Source organism: Colossoma macropomum, unplaced genomic scaffold (assembly GCF_904425465.1).
Source record: "Colossoma macropomum unplaced genomic scaffold, Colossoma_macropomum, whole genome shotgun sequence".
Lineage (NCBI taxonomy): Eukaryota > Metazoa > Chordata > Actinopteri > Characiformes > Serrasalmidae > Colossoma > Colossoma macropomum.
In genome coordinates, this window is record NW_023494804.1 from 17,974,192 (window position 1) to 17,991,601 (window position 17,410).

At 39.0% G+C, this 17,410-nt stretch overlaps 1 protein-coding gene across 1 annotated transcript in view; it reads right to left on the reverse strand.

Moving 5' to 3' along the window:
• Nucleotides 1-626: 626 nt before the first annotated feature.
• sppl3 (signal peptide peptidase 3) overlaps nucleotides 627-17,410 on the reverse strand; it is a 39,701-nt gene continuing 22,917 nt past the window's right edge. The window contains exons 3-10 of the mRNA XM_036594625.1: nucleotides 11,997-12,088; nucleotides 10,117-10,236; nucleotides 9,909-9,987; nucleotides 8,785-8,897; nucleotides 7,026-7,132; nucleotides 4,160-4,514; nucleotides 2,965-3,074; nucleotides 627-1,406 (exon numbers count right to left, since the gene is read on the reverse strand). Of these exons, the coding sequence (XP_036450518.1) occupies nucleotides 1,335-1,406; nucleotides 2,965-3,074; nucleotides 4,160-4,514; nucleotides 7,026-7,132; nucleotides 8,785-8,897; nucleotides 9,909-9,987; nucleotides 10,117-10,236; nucleotides 11,997-12,088 (1,048 nt within the window). The 3' untranslated portion in view covers nucleotides 627-1,334. The remainder of the gene's footprint in view (nucleotides 1,407-2,964; nucleotides 3,075-4,159; nucleotides 4,515-7,025; nucleotides 7,133-8,784; nucleotides 8,898-9,908; nucleotides 9,988-10,116; nucleotides 10,237-11,996; nucleotides 12,089-17,410) is intronic.

Sequence of the window (17,410 nt, forward strand, 5' to 3'; positions counted from 1 at the left end):
AACAGATGTAATGCCATACAATAAAGCACACACACACATTCACGACTCACGCACACTTACTTTTTCTTCAGGACTGAAGCCCCTGTCTGTATGCTGGCTCTGAAAGTGTGCCACTATTCATTTCTTTCCTGTAAGTAAGCTGTGCCTTGTAGAAGGGAAAGTGCACTAAAGGCCAGAATAAAAGTGCGACTGACTGACTTTCAGAGCGACTGAACAAAGCTTTGAGCTCGTACAAACCCGAGTAGGAGGGAAAAAAAGAAAACTGCATTCCTATCAACCCCTGCAGGCCACATGAAAACATTCCACCCGACTACAATCGCATCTAAAAACAACAAAGGGCGAGGGGAGAAAAAAAACCCCAACACAATTCCTCCACAAAAAAGAAACCACTCATTCACGCACATTTCAAAACTGTTCACGCACACACACACGCTTGCACCCAACATGATAACCCTAATACATGTGTACACATATATACATAGAGCTATGTGCCCATCCAAAAGGCAAGAGCACACTCAAATTTTATAACGTATCATTTCTGTATATGCCAAGAATAAAATCTTTCTAAATAAAATACATGTATCTGCAAAGAGGAGGGACCCTGGGAAGGGACGGGGTGTTCTTTCTTTCTTTTAAATGGGAGAAAGCCCAGGGGGGGCAGTGGATGGAGGGACATTATAGGAAAAAGAGGAAGGGAAGAAAAAGTGAAGGAGCGTCTGTGGCCTTGTGTGCTGGTCCCTATTGGGGTCATCACTGTTCTGAGCTGAGAAAATTCTCAGCATTCTTGTCCATGGTTCAAGAAAAAAAAAATGAACACACCAACATAATTCTTGCAGTCCGTAGATCCATAATGATGCCAAATAGGGGAGGAGGGAAGAAAAAGAAAAAAATAAATCACCCAGGGCTCAAAGAGCACCAGTTGTGTCCCATAAACACGTCCAGTAAGGAGTGGCCTTTAAGTCCAACAGGGACGAATGGGGGAAAATATGAGAGAGAAAGAGAGAGCATGAGAGAGGGAGAGAGAGGGAGAGGAAAGACAGAATAAAATGGAATGAGTAAAGAAATAGGAGGTAGAGAAGAGTGATGTAACAGAGGAGAAGAGTACAGTAAACGGAAAATCTGACAGAGAAAATGAATGGAAAATAAAGTGAAAAAGTAGAATCCATCTGGCAGTGAAGTCCATGAACTCTTCATAAGAACGTCAGAAAAGATGGTGAGAAGAAGGCGAGTGTGGCTACTCTCTTCCATGCTCTCTCTCTCTCTTTCTTTCTCTGGGGTGGGGTGAGCTGAAGGCTGCCTGTTTGCTGACCTGTAGAGAGGCGGGATGGGGGGCATCATACTTCTAGGAATCGGGAACTGCTGGACTTGGCGTGGAAGGGCTCGGACCACATGCGCCGCAGGTCCCCCTGAGAAAACAGACAAAAAAAAGTAAAAAAAAAAGAATTATTAATAATAACAATAAGATTCCAAATCCTGTTTCAGTTTTCATTCTCAAAGGCTATGTTCACACAGTGGGTAAAAGTGGCCTAAATCTGATTTTCCTCACCAAATCCAATTTTTCTGTTTGGCTGTTCACAATATTTTTTTAACCCTCATTTTAAACAATACGGCGGTGGGTCCACCAGACCACTGAGTAAGAAAAGCATGAACACCACACAAGGGTTAAATGTGACCTGTATGCAATATCAGCCTGAACAGGTCACACTCCTAAACTGATCCGCACGTGTAAAAGAACAATGCTTCACCAGAGGTAAACAATCATGACTGCCAACAAATGCCAGTCGCTCCCGGAGGTTTAGTCTCATCTTCACCAGCATCACAGGAGCGATCACGAAGCTTCATTGACTGACTGCTGGGCTCATCACCCAGAATGTGTTTGACCTTGGCATAAAAGGTCACGGTCACTTCTTTGGTTCATGTCCTTGGATTCTTTAAACTTTACTTTCAGACTTTTAACTGTTCTTTGAAGCTGCAGCCTCATACTCCGATGGCTGCGTTTGGCCATTTCTTTCGAAATCTCTTTGAACACGGAGTTTTGGAAAAGTCACTACATTTTTTGTACAGAAATATATACCTCAAATGTTTATGAGGTCTCAAGAGTGCAAAATTATGATGAATGTCGAGTGTAATTGACGTAAAAGTCACATGAACTCTGATGTGGCTGTTCAGACTGAGTCGCACTGCCGCACATCGGATACGGATTGGATTTCAGTAGCATATATGAAAGTGCCACAAATCAGAATTTAAAATGTGTTTGTTCACATTGCAACACAAACGTAATATGAGGAAAAAGACTGGATTTGGGCCACTTTTACCTGCTGTGTGAATGTAGCCAAAGAAAACTAGACAACATTCAAGGTAGAAAGAGAATGTCTCACTGATAATTCTGGTGTGTCAGTCTCTGACCTCACATCAATTCAATTCCATGACAATTCTTCAGGAAATGTTTCAATGTCTCACAAAGGCTCAAATTTAATGATGATTCGACTGCATTTGACCCTGAATATACAGGGTCACTACAGGGGTACTGAAATATAGGTGGTAAAAACACTGTCATGTTTAAAAATAAACCTTTCATTACCTTATTAACCTTTTATTTTGGTGCTTTGTTTTTTAGTATTCTTCAAATCTATTTTAAATTAGTTCCAAACAGAATTCCATATGGAAACTGAGAAGACACATGTAGGTTCACTGGTGGTTTTGGATAGTAAATACAATGTCTATATTTGTGTCGATCTGAATATCTCTGCCTAACGTAATTCGAACGACTGAAAAAAAAAAAGAAAAGAAAAAACAAGAATTTCTCTGCCAATCAATCTTATCTTTGTTAGGTACAACAAATGTGGTTTTAATGTAGGATATCACCACCCAACATGACTAAAAGCTCAGTTCTGTTCCTGTGTGAGCTGGAGGCTCTTAGCATGGTCAGTTAACCTTCACAGGGCAGATGTTAATGACTCTCACCTTCAGATAGGCCATGGTGAGCAGAGGCAACAGGGTAAAGGGCACCAGGTACAGCAGAGCTGGCTGAGCTGCGCGGTGAATCCGAGAGGCCACAGTCGCCGTCAGCAGACCTGAGAGAGAGAGAGAGAGAGAGAGACAGAGACAGAGAGAGAGACAGAGAGAGAGAGAGAGAGAGAGAGAGAGAGACAGAGAGAGAGAGAGAGAAATTTAACACACTGATGCCAACACTTACTTTAAAAAGAGTTCGGCCAAAACTCTAAATTACTCAGTTTGCTCCTCAACCCAAATGTAGTTGATCAAGATGACTTGTCAATCCATTCTTTGCCATCATTTTAGGATGTAAAACCTATAATTAAAAACATTTGACTTTTTAAAGAACTGTGAGAACTCTGCGGACATAATTTGAAACAGAAACCCTGCTATTTGGCTGGCAAACAAACTAACAAGAAGTTGTCTGTCAAAACGTCTCAATAGGAAAACTGATTATTTTAACGAACAGCTCAGCTGACCTGTATGAGCTGCAGGTAAACAGTTATCATACAAGAGTACGTCTTGGTAAGGCAGCACTCAATTTATCTTGTTTTTTAGATGAATTTAACTTTAATGTAACTGAAAGTCAGTCAGTGCACTCTCAGATATACTCTAAATGGGTGTCATTTCAGCATCAGGTAGCTTTGGTGATTCCCACCCTTAGTTATCGGTTCGTGTTCATGCTGCATTGTTCCTGGTTTAAAATCGGCTTCTTAGGAGCTGCTGGAGAAGGTTACTGAGAAAACTGCTTGTAAGAATAAAGAATATAATTTACCCTAATCCAACTCACAACAGACCTGTACATGTTTTTTGTGTTTAATGGCTGCGTTTGGAGGGTTGAAGAAAAAGTGGTCCAGCTGGGGGTCCCTAAGGACTGGTTTTAGACCTAAGATTTTACATGCTACTGACTGTGAGCGGTGGTTCAAAACAGTGTTGTAAGTACTGTAACAATGGCTCCTCAGAGGTGCATACAAAATTGATAACCTCCCTTCAGTCAGCTCATTACAGGTGGCAAGCCTGTACATGATCATCATTTTTACATAGCATACGTAAAATCTTACGGCGTCTCAGATGCTTCATAGCCACAAAATGGCTTAATCCGGCCCTGACGATGCAGTGTCTACAGTATCAAATCCGATGGCAACTAGCTGCCCTGTTCACTTACCCACAAAATATCCAATGAGGGTGCAGTGGAAGTATGAAACTCGTTGCATGCGGCCAGACATGTTAGCCGGTCCGGGTGCCTCCCCACTGGCCTGCTTCTTATAGTTATCGTAGCGGAGCACAAAGCAGAGCAGCAGGCCGGGCATGACGATGTCCCCAATGCCCAACATGGAGAAGTGACTGCCCGTGGAACTGGGGAAAACCAGTTTACCAGGCAGGGAGAGGCGGGGCACGTCTCGGCCCATCCCGGCACCTAGATGCAGCTTACGGGAGAGAACATCCAGCGGGTTATCGGCTGGCTGTGTGGCCACCTTGACCATGACGTTACTGTTGAAGATGTAAGCTGAGAAGAAGACCTGGAGATAAAAGGAGGAGATTTTAGTCTTGCTCAGTTGAAACTGTTATCTATACAAATGGACAGGTTCCACAGTCATACGGTGTCAATAACCACATAATATATTAAGGATGGTAATCTTTTTGCTCAGCCTATTAACCATATGCATATGCTGGTCAAATCTGTATGCTGAACACTGAGGATGAGACCTAGATCTGTAGAATTTGTTTGGTAATCAGTTTCACAGTATTGGCCTTACGCATTACAGATTACACATTTTATTGTATACAGTGAGCATCCTGACCAAGGGACTCTTGGATTCCAACAAACAAATACTTTTAATCAAAATAATACAGACCAGTCTCTAGCTAGCCCACATCAAGCATTTGCTGATGTGTTTTTAGTATACTGCACGTCATATATATCATCATATATAGTAACAGCTGGCAAGCAATCACTTTATTTTTTCAGTGGAGAACCTTTAGGGCCTTCAGAGAAGGTCCAATGATTTCTGTGTAATTTGTAGTTCATTTTCACCATGTCTGCTGTATTTCAACTCTGCAAGCATTGTAGTAATACTAATATCCAATCGGGATGTTTTCTCTGTGGATACAGCCAAGCAAGCTCTCCCATTGGTTAGGCCTTTCACACTACATTAACAACCAGCATAATTAGGGAGCTACAAATCAACGAATCAGATTTTGATTTACAATAGGTAGAACCAATTTTGTGAGAAGAACAGTTACTCTGGTCCTTCTGGAAGTTACTGGATACATCACTGAATGCAAGAAGAGCCATAGTCTAACCAGGTTTCAGTCTGTTAGAAAAAACAGCTGCAGCAGCTCTACACCAGGACTCCTCACTGAACTGCTACAAGGTAAAATATATGTTACGTCTGTTACAATCTTTAAATATATTATAAAGAATGTCTTTTACAAGCTTCAAATGTACAGGTTTAATCTATAACAGATCGTAATCTAGAATAGATGTAACGTGTAGGGACACCTACACGTTACATCTACAGGAGCTTTTATGACATCCCATTCTCAATCCATAGGCATTACTAAGGACCAACTCTGTCTAATCCAGAACAGCATCTCATTGGACAAGAGGGCCTGGCTTGCAATCTCCATTGTAATTCACACTAAAGGTGTTTTATGGGGTTGAGGTCAGGGCTCTGTGCGGGCCAGTCAAATTCTTCCACACCAAACTCACCCAGCCATGCCTTTATGGATCTCGCTTTGTGTACTGGGGCTCAGACATGCTGGAACAGAAAAGGACCTTCCCCAAACTGTTTCCACATAATTAAAAGCACACAACTGTCCAAAATGTCTCGGTCTGCTGAAGCATTAAGATTTCCCTTCACTGGAACTAAGGAGGCTAGGCCAACCCCTGGAAAAACAGCCCCATATCATCATTCCTCCTCTACCAAACTTTACACAAACCCAGACTCATCCATCAGACTGTCAGATAGAGGGGCATGATTCGTCAGTCCACAGAATACGTTTCCACTGCTCCAGAGTCCAGTGGTGGTGTGCTTTACACCACTACATCCAACACTTAGCACTGTGCTTGGTGACATAAGGCTTGGCTGCAGCTGCTCGGTGATGGAAACCAATGCCATGAAGCTACTGGGGCACAGTTTTTGTACTGTTAATGCCAGAGGAGGTTTGAACTCTGCAGTTACTGAGTCAGCAGAGTGTTGGCGACTTTTATGCACTATGCGCTTCAGCACTCAGCGACCCGCTCTGTAACTTTATGTGGTCTGATACTTTGTGGATGAGTTGCTGTGATTCCTAAACGCTTCCACTTTTCAGTAAACCCACTCACAGTTGATTGTGGAATATCTAGGAGGGAAGAAACTTTGCGAGATGACTTGTTGCAATGGTGGCATCCTATTACAGTACCACGCTCGAATTCAGTGAGCTCTTTAGAGCAACCCATTCTTTCACAAATGTTTGTAAAGGCTAGGTGCTTGACTTATACACCTGTGGCAATGGGACAGAATGAAACACCTGAATTCAATAATTAAGAGGTATGTTCCAATACTTTTGTCCATATAGTGTAGCTCTAATAGTCATGGACTGCCACTGCATTTTATCTACTCCACGCAGCCCTAGAGCAGACAGATCAGCTGGCCTTGCTGTTTCAAGCAGTGGCAAGTTTTCTGAGAGGTGAGTGCTGAGCTCAGCTCGTTTATACTGACGTTTGCGCTCCGAGCTGACAGCACTGAAAGAGAAAGAGAAGGATTTCTCTCAGGCCATTGAAACCCTGACATTTCCCCAAATGTCGACATCGAAATCTAGAAATATTTCCACAAATATTATGATGAATGTGGTGGGATTGTCATGACACATGGCTGCTTGAAATGATGATACTCTTGCCTGGCTTGACTGGAATGTTGCATAAGCATTAGCAGTTTTTCTCAACCACACTGAAAACTTCAAAACCACACATTCTTCACAAAACAAAATCCCTCATTTCTCACAAGCCTGACTGGCTCTTAGGTGGCTGCGCATTAGTCTGTTCTTACCCAGAACACATCGTAGATGAGCAGGCCAGAGAGCAGCAGGCAGGAAACCTTCAGACTGGGCAGACGCACAAAGGCAATCATAGCCACACACAGACCCATGGCCAGAGCTGCAGAAAAGACAACAGCATTAAAACTTATAACATAGTTCAGACCTTAAAACATGGTTCAACAAGAGTCAATGAACACTAATTCACTGATAAACACACTAGAACTGAAAGGTTGGACTTTCTGCATAATTCAGTAGTTGAGATGTAAACAGGAGTCATTCAGAGTGGTTTGATGTGAAATGGTTCACTGTAGAGGGGTCAGTTTTTTTTTTCCCTTCATGCTTCCTTCTCAGATGCTCCAACATGGAAGATGTGCTCCCGTGTCAGCTAAGGTCAGCTTTACAAATAGCACAACTGACAGCCTTTTTAAGAGGATGCCTTCGCACTTTTGTTAACTGTCCAGTAAGCGGTAATGTCAAAACATTCCTAGTTAGTGCGAGAAAGATGCGTGATGACTTCAACTAGTTGACTATTAAATTAATTGCCAACTAATTTGGTCGTTGATTTTAGTCGACCAAGTCGAATAATCGTTACACCTCCAGTCGTGACATTGAATCGATTATCCAAAACAACCAGTGAACCTACATGATCCTATGCGGTTGTATAGGTAATATTGGTTTTATAGGTAAAACAGCATTTAATCTGAAATAAAAAAAATAAAAAAGATAGCAACTGCAACATTCTGCTTTACAAAACCTTGCATGTACCTTTCTGCCTTGACTATGGTAAAAAATAAGTTAAAATGGGCCAAAACATTATCAAAAATATAATAAAACAACATCCTGGGCCTATTTCATACAACCTGTGACATGTGACATGAACAACGCAGCAGTGTGACAGCTACAGCTAGCAAGCACTGACCATTCATACATATAACATGCTGTGGAGTGGTGCAGTAAGTTCTACAGACACAGTTTTTTCCAATTTGATAAAAGTCAAATCTGTCACTTTGCTCAATAAAAAAAAATAAAATTGTACAAGATCACCCTATACTTGTCTGCCTTTCACTGCATTATGATTCTTGAGGGCAAGGGTATCAAGCCTAGTAAACCTACCAGGAGATCTGTAAGCAGCACAGAATATTTATATTTCTTAACAGTCACAAATTAATTAATTTGAATTTTTTCAAGATTTTCTTTGGTCTTCTGTTTTATTTTCATTGATATTCATAGTTATTTTCCCCCTCACAGCTTCTCGCCTGTTCTCAAAATACAGTCTGAGATGCTCTGCCACTCTGCTCCTGCAGCCTGCATGAAAGCGCTGACCTCTTAACGTGAGCATCAAAACGAAAAGCAAGAGGTTACGCATTGCTCACGTCACAAAGGTAGTATGTGTGAAACAGGACTCAGACATCAGGCTGTGTGTTCATAACCATTTCATGTAAAAACTTTCTGTGAGGGAGCTTTTAGAGGTGGACGTCTAGTTCCTATTACCACCACTGTGAACAATTCTCTAGAAGGAAGCATTTCACACCAAACCACTCTGAACGACTTTACATTTTAGAAATTTTATTCTGAAGAATTTTTTAAAAAAATCCACAACAGATTCATCTATCAGTTAATAATTAAGCCCTCAATGAATTGGTTTTATGAAAGGAAAAAAAAAACAAAACAAAAAAAAACAAAAAACACAGAACTGTCTCCAAGCCTCCAGCAGAAATGCACACTCTTCTCAAACACATGAACACACACAATCCCACTGTGATGACCTACCGTCCATGAGCAGCCAGTGTCCTGTGAGCACCCAGATGAGGACGAGCATCACCGAGAGTGAGAAAGAGAGAAGCTCCGCCAGAGTGAAGCGCCCACAGCATCCAAATGAAATTCTGCACAAACACAAACATACACATTCAGACTGTTCCTCTAGAACAGAGCATTTCACACCAAACCACTCTGAATGACCGTTTACATCTTAAAGGTTTAATTAGGCAAAAAACGTAACAACATTGCCAGCAGCAACTAGTATAGCACAAAAAAAACAAACATTCAAGGTTTTTTCAGTAGTGTACTTCATTCGAAACAACACAATACTGCAACTTCAGCTCAAACAGCTCAACTCTACGATGTTGTATTTTGCCTACAGGCGAATCAAAATGTGCATGCTAATTTGGAACAGAGGGGCAAAGTATAGATCAAAATATAATTTTGTTACTTATTTGATTTATTTAACGTTCCTAGACTTTTGCACTGACAGAGAATGAATGAAAAAAGTTGTTAAATAATGTTAATAAAACCACCAATGCCCATATCTGGAATTTTAAATTTAATTTGGTTTAATTCTCTGAGCCTGAGCATAAACCTGAAGAAATGTTTCAAACTGATCAAATCCATCAGTTATCATTTAATATATCAGATTACTTAGTCTTCTGGTTACATGGGCCACTGATCTTTAACAAAATTCTAACAATTCTAACAGAAAATTCTAATTGGATTGTGAATAAAACAACAAAATTTTTATTTAATAAAACAAAAGGAAAACATTAGATGTTCATCCAAGCTTTGTTACATTATCTTAATAAATAAACGAGTAAACTAGTTCTACTTAATCAGTTACAAATACTCAAGTAAAGTGTTAATAGTTTTCCTGAGAATTTTCAAATAATACTCTCTCATATCCAGCAACTATATTTACTTTAATAAGGAAAAATGCCAAGCAACTCAATTTAAGAATTAAACTATTTTTTGTGATCAAAGCAACAAACACTGGGTGTTTAGATGCTGTGTTGCCTAAAGTGTTTCTAATATAGTTAAGTCTGTCGTATCATTTTAATATACAACATTGATACTACACTTTCTACTGAGGGTAAACAGCTGATAAATGTACATTCAAGCCTTACTTGTTCTGTGGAGAGCAGGGCCTGGTAAGATACTGGCACATTGGCAAGAGTAGGAATGCAAATGCAATGGTCGCCAGAACTGCAGATAAGGAAAGAGAGAGATACATAAATGATGTCACAGTGTTATTTCAAAATGACACATTAATGCCTGTGAATTAGGTCTGTGTGGGAGTTAGTGTGAGAGGTCAAGCATGTGTGGTGTGCATACCCGCAGTGCAGATGGTGAAGACCACCTGGACTGAGTCAAAAAAGAAGAACATGACGAGGAGAGAGACGGAGGCTCCAATGGGGAGGAAGAGAGCCTGCGTGGAGTCTATGGTCTGAATACCTGGAGGGGGAAAAGGACACAATTACAAGTCCTGCCCTGCTAGATCTGCCTCAGTCAACCTGCCCCTGTGCTATGCCTGAGGAGCATAGTGCATAAAAACCGTCTGTTCTCTGTTGCATCTCTCACAACAGAGTCCCAAACTGCCTCTGGAAGTAACTTCAGCAAAAGAACTGCAATAAGAGTTTTAATGAAATGGGTTTCCATGGCTGAGCAGCTGCACATAAGCCTAAGATCACTATGCACAATACCAAGCGTTGGCTGGAGTGGTGTAAAGCATGTTGCCACTGGAGCAGTGGAAATGTGTTTTCTGGAGTGATTAATCCTATTGGAGGATGCCAGGAGAACACTACCTACAAGAATCCACAGTAAAGTTTGGTGGAGGCTGGGGCTGTTTTTCAGGGGTTGGGCCCCTTGATTCTGGTGAAAGGTAATGTTAATGCTACAGCATACAAAGACAACTTTGTGGCAGCCATTTGGAGAAGGCCTTTTCCTGTTCCAGCATGCCAGTGCTCCTGTATACAAAGTTAAGTCCATAAAGAAATGGCTTGACAAGTTTGGTGTATGAAAACTCTACTAGCCTGCATACATAAAACATGAAATGTGCCAGGTTTTTTGCACAGCCCTGATTTTATGCGCTCAGTTGATTTTTTGGACGGTACTTTTACTTGTCATTAGTTCACTGAAATAATAATACTTTTGATTTAGTATGGGTTAAATATATTCTACATACCTGTCATGTTTTTTACCAGCCTAGTTTCGAATAGCCACAATAATATAGTCCAGCTCAGCGGAGTAAAGTTTTAATGTGGAAACGCTTAACTATGTAGTCATTCTAAACTTAACCCTAAATTCATTCGGTTGATTGAGATTTGACATTCTGTAAATCTTTTCTGATCTAGGTACAGTTGCTATACTGAACGCATCTTTTAGTTCTAAACCTTAACTAGGGCTGCAAGTATCGAACACTGTATTAAATATTACTTCGGATATTCAAATATTCTACACAAAGAAGAAAAGCTCAACAAGTTTCACTTTGGACACTACATTAAGTTGACATTTTGTGGCTTTTATTATTATTATTACTATTACTAGCATTATTATTATTATTATTACTACTACTACTTTTTTTGCTACTTATTTTATTGTAATACATAATCATTATTACTTCGTACTATTGCGTTAATTCAAGTACTCTATTGCATGAATACTACAAAGCAATTATGAAAAACAGAACTGATCTTTTTTTTGTAGCAAGTTGCATTAAAATGCTAAACTGGGGATTCTGCCCCATCTGGCAACCCTGATCAGGTTAAAGGGAAAGCAGAGATCAAATTGTCTTCTAAACAAGGGAGTGATGAAGGTTTATAAGCTGCGTAAAACTGCTCCAGAGCTCATGTGTAACTTAGCCAAGTCAGCTTTTATGTACAGCACAGTCTGAACAGTTTCCCCTTCAGCTCTCGACAGCTAGTTGATATATTCTCATTTATACTTTGTAATTAGTAATAAATGTAACAGAGCATGATTGCAAAATCTGTTGATTTTTTGTTGGTGATTTTTTTATCACGTTATTGAATATTCATTGCAGCTCAAACCTTAACACAACAATACTGTGAGAACAACTTATGTGCCTCAGTAGTTTTGTTGTAAATTGGGGAAAATTGATCAGACATCCTCACAACAATTTACAAAGACAGAAAAAAGACAAACTCATGGTGTAGTCTGATTTCTGCAGTGTGTTTATGTGTATGTGTTGAACTCACTGTTGTTGGAGTTGCTGTTGTTGAAGGAGCTGGTGGTGGTGGGATTTCCATCCTTGTCTTTGTCCTGGTTCTCACAGTCCATGTTTAACGATCTGGAGAGACACAGACACAGTTCAGCCCTTTCAGCTTACAGACCTGGTATCTTCTAGGACTGCCATGATTACTCGATTAAAACCAATTACTCAGTTCAAAAATCAAAATAAAAAAATATCAATTAAAATGTACATCCTTGATGAATTAGCTTAGTAAGTAGTTTGGGTTCTGAATAATAAACAGAGTATCTGCAGGTCAGAAATAAGCTTTGGCAGAATGTTTGGCAGACTCTCCACAAGGTGGTGCTATTATCATACACATCACTTTTATAAGCATCACCGAAAAAGAAGAAACCCACACCAGCTGGAGTTCACAAATGTACGTATGTGTTATCTAACTAAGCCTCTTACAAGTCTCGGTTTAACAGTTCACTGTGGTCACTTTCCACACGATTAGCTGAATAAGAGGCACAGGCCTAATTGGTTAATTACATATGATTAATTCTACATTTATACAATTTAAACCAGGGTTTTCCAGTCTTATCTGTAAAGGGCTAGTGTGTCTCTAGGTTTTCATTCCCAATAAAACAGAAGCACACCTGATCAGTTGTAGAAGACTGAGACCGTCTGACTAAACAAGTGCATGCAGGTGTCCGCCAACTTGTTTGGAATGAAAACCGGCAGCCACACCAGCTCTTTATGGATAACATTAGACACCCCTGGCCTAGTAAAAGTCTATTGTCTAAAAAAAATTCTAATATTAAAGTTTCACGAATTTATTGCATGTAAAAAATGACTGAGGATAAAGCTCCAAAATCATTTTGAAGTTTCAGATTACAGTGAAAACACCTCTGATGCAAGTAAAACTGATCATCTCTGATTTTAATGTTTTTTTTTTCTTATAGCACTTTTAACAGAGATTGTCACCTGAGACAGTCATCAGTTGCTCAACTGTATTACAGTAATACAGTAATTTTAAACTTGAACACAAAAAACAAACAAACAAACAAACAAACAAACAAACAAAAAAAAAACCTAGGGTTCCACTGATACCTAATTTTCCTGGCATTTAAACACAGCACTGATATTGGCGACAGGGATACCAATACCTATAACATAACACAAAGCGATTTCTATTGCACATGCGTGCTAGTAGACCAAACTTAACTGTTGCTGGAATGCGCTGACAAGTAGAAGTAAAAACACTCATGGCAAAATCTGTAACGCTAGCATTTTGTCTAAAGGCAGTAGACAATAGATAATTATGGCAATTTGGAATTCTTACCAAGCCACTGGTTTTACAGACATGTCTAAAATCTCCCGCAGTGTAGTCACATACGGTCAGAGTTAATGTTAGTCCAGGTTGCTATTGAGGGAGTAAATGTTAGAGAGATAGATGGCAGAAACCACCAGTCTCTTTAGTTAATGATTACCTTTACTCTTAGTTTAGCCTTTAGCATATCAGCCTTTTAGCTGGGCCCGTGTGTCCACTTACACCGCCTGCAATCAGTTGCATCATGCAGCAGCAGGGTCCGGCAGCCTTTTGCTTCAACTAAGCTGAGAAATCTGTGGCTCAACCACTGCTACAGACAGCATTTAGCACCCTGTTTGCGAGCCAGAGAAGCTGCAGTGTGCTTACATGTACAGACCAGAAGTTTTTATATAGTCCACCTCTATCTTTAGCTATTTTGCAAAATAAAATATTTTAAACTTAATTAATTTGTTATATATGGTACTTGGTATCGGACAACACTCAAGGATCAGGTATCGGTGTGTTAAAAAAACAACAATTCAGAGTTGACATTTGACAGTCTTATTAGTCGGTAAAGCACTGTTTAAAACTACTGGAGTCTTTTATTTTTTGAGTATGTAAAACTAATCTGCTGATATTGCTGGTTTAAAATTTTGGTTTCTTAAAATCAGTGACAGTTTTCCTTGGTCAGGCTCCATTTTCAATTTGTTGTTTTGGTGAGTCATGTTTAATGGGTGCAAGTATATGGTTTTCACATTTGTTAGAAAAAGGGAAATTTGGGAATTAAGCTAGAATCACACAGTAAAAATTGCTCCTTAAATGTTTGGGTACATACTAAGCTCAGATTGACCTCAGCATGACTAGCTTTTCCAGTCTCAGAATGATCTGGAAGCAGGTCGGTTTAATTATGACTCACCGTCACTCACTTCTCTTCACCATTTGGGAAAATCTGAGATGTACTGAGGTCGGCCTGGGCAATACATCAACATCTAATTTTATACTGCAAATGGTTCAAAATACATACATACATACATACATACATACATATGTATGTATGTATGTATGTATGTATGTATGTATGTATGTATGTATGTATGTATGTATGTATGTGTGTGTATATAAAAAAAATACACGATACTGGCAAAATATTGCATTGCGATACTGCGATAATTTTGTTACATATTGCTACAGCATGTATGACTTTGTTTTGTTATATTCAAAATCCTTACTCCTTAATCCAAACTCCTTAATGTGACACGGTCAAGGATTAGCCTGTATTAATTTCGAATTATTCACGTTTGTTGGATCATGTGAATGCCTTGTTGGAGTGGAAATTAAAATACCATGATACTTGACACACAATAATGCTCTATTGTATTTTTTAATGATTCATGTTGTGCGATGACACTGCAATATGCTTCAATTTTTACTTTTAGCTACAAATAATACCTCAAAAGAACACTTTCTCTGTTTAATCAGAGATGTGTTTTATCCAACAATTCAAGTGTAACCAACATACTAGTGCCTTAATTTACAAAAATAAGCATTAAAATGCAGTTTCCACCTGTTTTAGAGGATGTTTTTCTGCAATAAAGCCGATGGAATATATTTTGATGGAAATATGTACGATGTACAAAACTGGAAGCAAATCGGTTTTGCATCTTTGTAGGTGAGCAAGCAAGTCGACATTTGTGAAAGCATTTTTAGTGAGTAACTGCTATTTTTTATTGTCTCAGTTGAACAAGACTGTTTTGATATGAAGAAAGCTGCAGTTGTCCGTTTGGTCTTGGCACAGCTGTCTTTGTGGAGTGGTACGAACTGTTTTCACAGCAGGGGGTCTCACTCCTCCCCTTCTCCCTCATTGCTCACTAGCGGCTCAACACAGTCACAACATTTCACACTCAGAGAGAAAACAATGTTCTAACTCATTTGATAACAGAGGTATGAAGAACAAATATTATATTTGACTATAGGATTAAAAAGTGAGTCGTTTTCCATTATACACTGTAAGAAGTAGTACAGTGAAGGTACATTTTTCGTTCATCAAGATACAAACAATGTAAATGTTCCCTCAAAAGGTACAACAGTTGTTTAAAGGTCCAATTGTGAACCTTAAGGATTTTTTTTCAAGGTGAGAAGTACATATCTGTACCTTTTCATAACCTAATGTTTTAAAACAGAACAATAAAGCAAAAAAGCCTGGAGACGAGACGGGGTGTGTGTAGTCAATACAGCTGAAAAAAATATAATATCAATGGATTATGGTACAATTATATTCCCTGGTTAAAGGTACGGAGATGTTCCCTTGAGGTTAGCACCCCAGTGATGAGGGGTACTGCCTTAATGACAGTTTTGTACCTTTTTTTTTTGGAGAGTGTACCAGTGGACTGGTGGCCACTAGGGAGCCTACAAAAAGAGGTTAAGTTCTCAGCATTTGCATACGACAAACAGAAGTGTTCACAAAGTGTCCAATGTAATGTAGCAGACAGACACTCTTGCTGTAAATAAGGTAGAAAACTTGCATTCAACTAGAGATGAAACGATATTAAAATTTCATATCATGATTATCATGACCAGAATTATCACGATTATTGATATTATCGCGATATTGTTCAAAAGCGTTGAAAAGTAAAATAAATAAATAAATAAATACTGATACACAAACTGAAATGTGTTTCACCATTACTATTATTATTACTGTAAATTATTATTATTATTACTGCTGTAATTATTATTATTATTATTATTATTATTACTAATAATTACAATAATTAGGGATTTCCCTGCATAGAGAATTAAATCTCCACCAACTCTGAGGTGGGTCTTAATGAAAGTGGTGGTCGCGAAGATGACTCGTAAGGTTTGATGTGTTGCCCCCTTTCGCCGCTATTTTCTTTTGGCCAGTTCTGCAGACAGGGTGGTCATCTTCAATTAACTTTCCTTCTGCATCCTTATAAAACCCAAAACATGATCAAACGTCTGACTTGGTCTTCATAGAAGGCTGAAATATCTCCGCGGTTTTAACGATACTTTAAAGTTCAAACGGTACTACTAACCGTCATTAATTTTACCGCGGTTTACCGTGAAACCGGTTACCGTTTCATCTCTACATTCAACTACACACATTTTTATGTCAAATTCATGTTTTGGAAATTACTACTCAAACAAGATTTTTTACATGCAGCAACTTATCAAATTTTGCATTTGAATGTTTTACAAATTAGTACTCAGGACTTTACGATGTAAATAAAACACTAGATTAGGTTATACTTCTTAAGACTGCGACTGTGGTTTGTCTTTCAACATACTAAAACATACAGGAGAATTGTTAGTGTAGCACAGGTAAAGACTATAACATTAATTTGACCATAATTATTTATGTTTATTGAATTATGTGAATGCCTTGTAGAGGTGCCAATCACTTATGATCATGTCAATATACGATGTGATTAGATGATTTTTAAAGATTTGTGATATGCTAAGTACTACAATGTGACATGCTCCAATTATTACTTAACTGGAAATTAGACCTCCAAAACAGAAAATTCTGTACTTTTATAAAGATAAATAGAATTGTGAAACCAACAAAGCAATATTCCTGAAAACCTTTTTCCTTAGCTTTGAGTATCAATGCAAAATATTGCTATACTACACTGCACATCTTTTCTTCCACTACAACAGCATAAATTCAAACTCACATAGAACTATCTGTGATAGGTCAGGAGGCTCACAGTAAACAAAATATTTACAAATTGGTTGGCCCATTTGCATATTGTAGCCAGTATCGCATAGGGATATATTTCGATAGTTATTACATTCGATGTATCATGCAGCCCTACAACATACCAAGTAAGCAAGTACCTTGAAAGTAAATGTGAACTAAAAAGCAATGAGCAGGTAATTACTTCTTAAAAAAACAGATTCTCAGTCTTGCAACAAGGGTTTTCCCAAAGTGGAAGTGGCAAGAGGAAGTGTACAGGGTTTGCGTCGGAGATGTTTTCTGTCTGCTGTGTTTAACCTCGTGTGTGTAGCCACAACTGCCCAGTTGTTTATGAGCTCAAACCAAGTAAGAAACACATTAAGCCAAAATCTCACAGCATAACATTCATAATATGGAAGAGGAAGACACA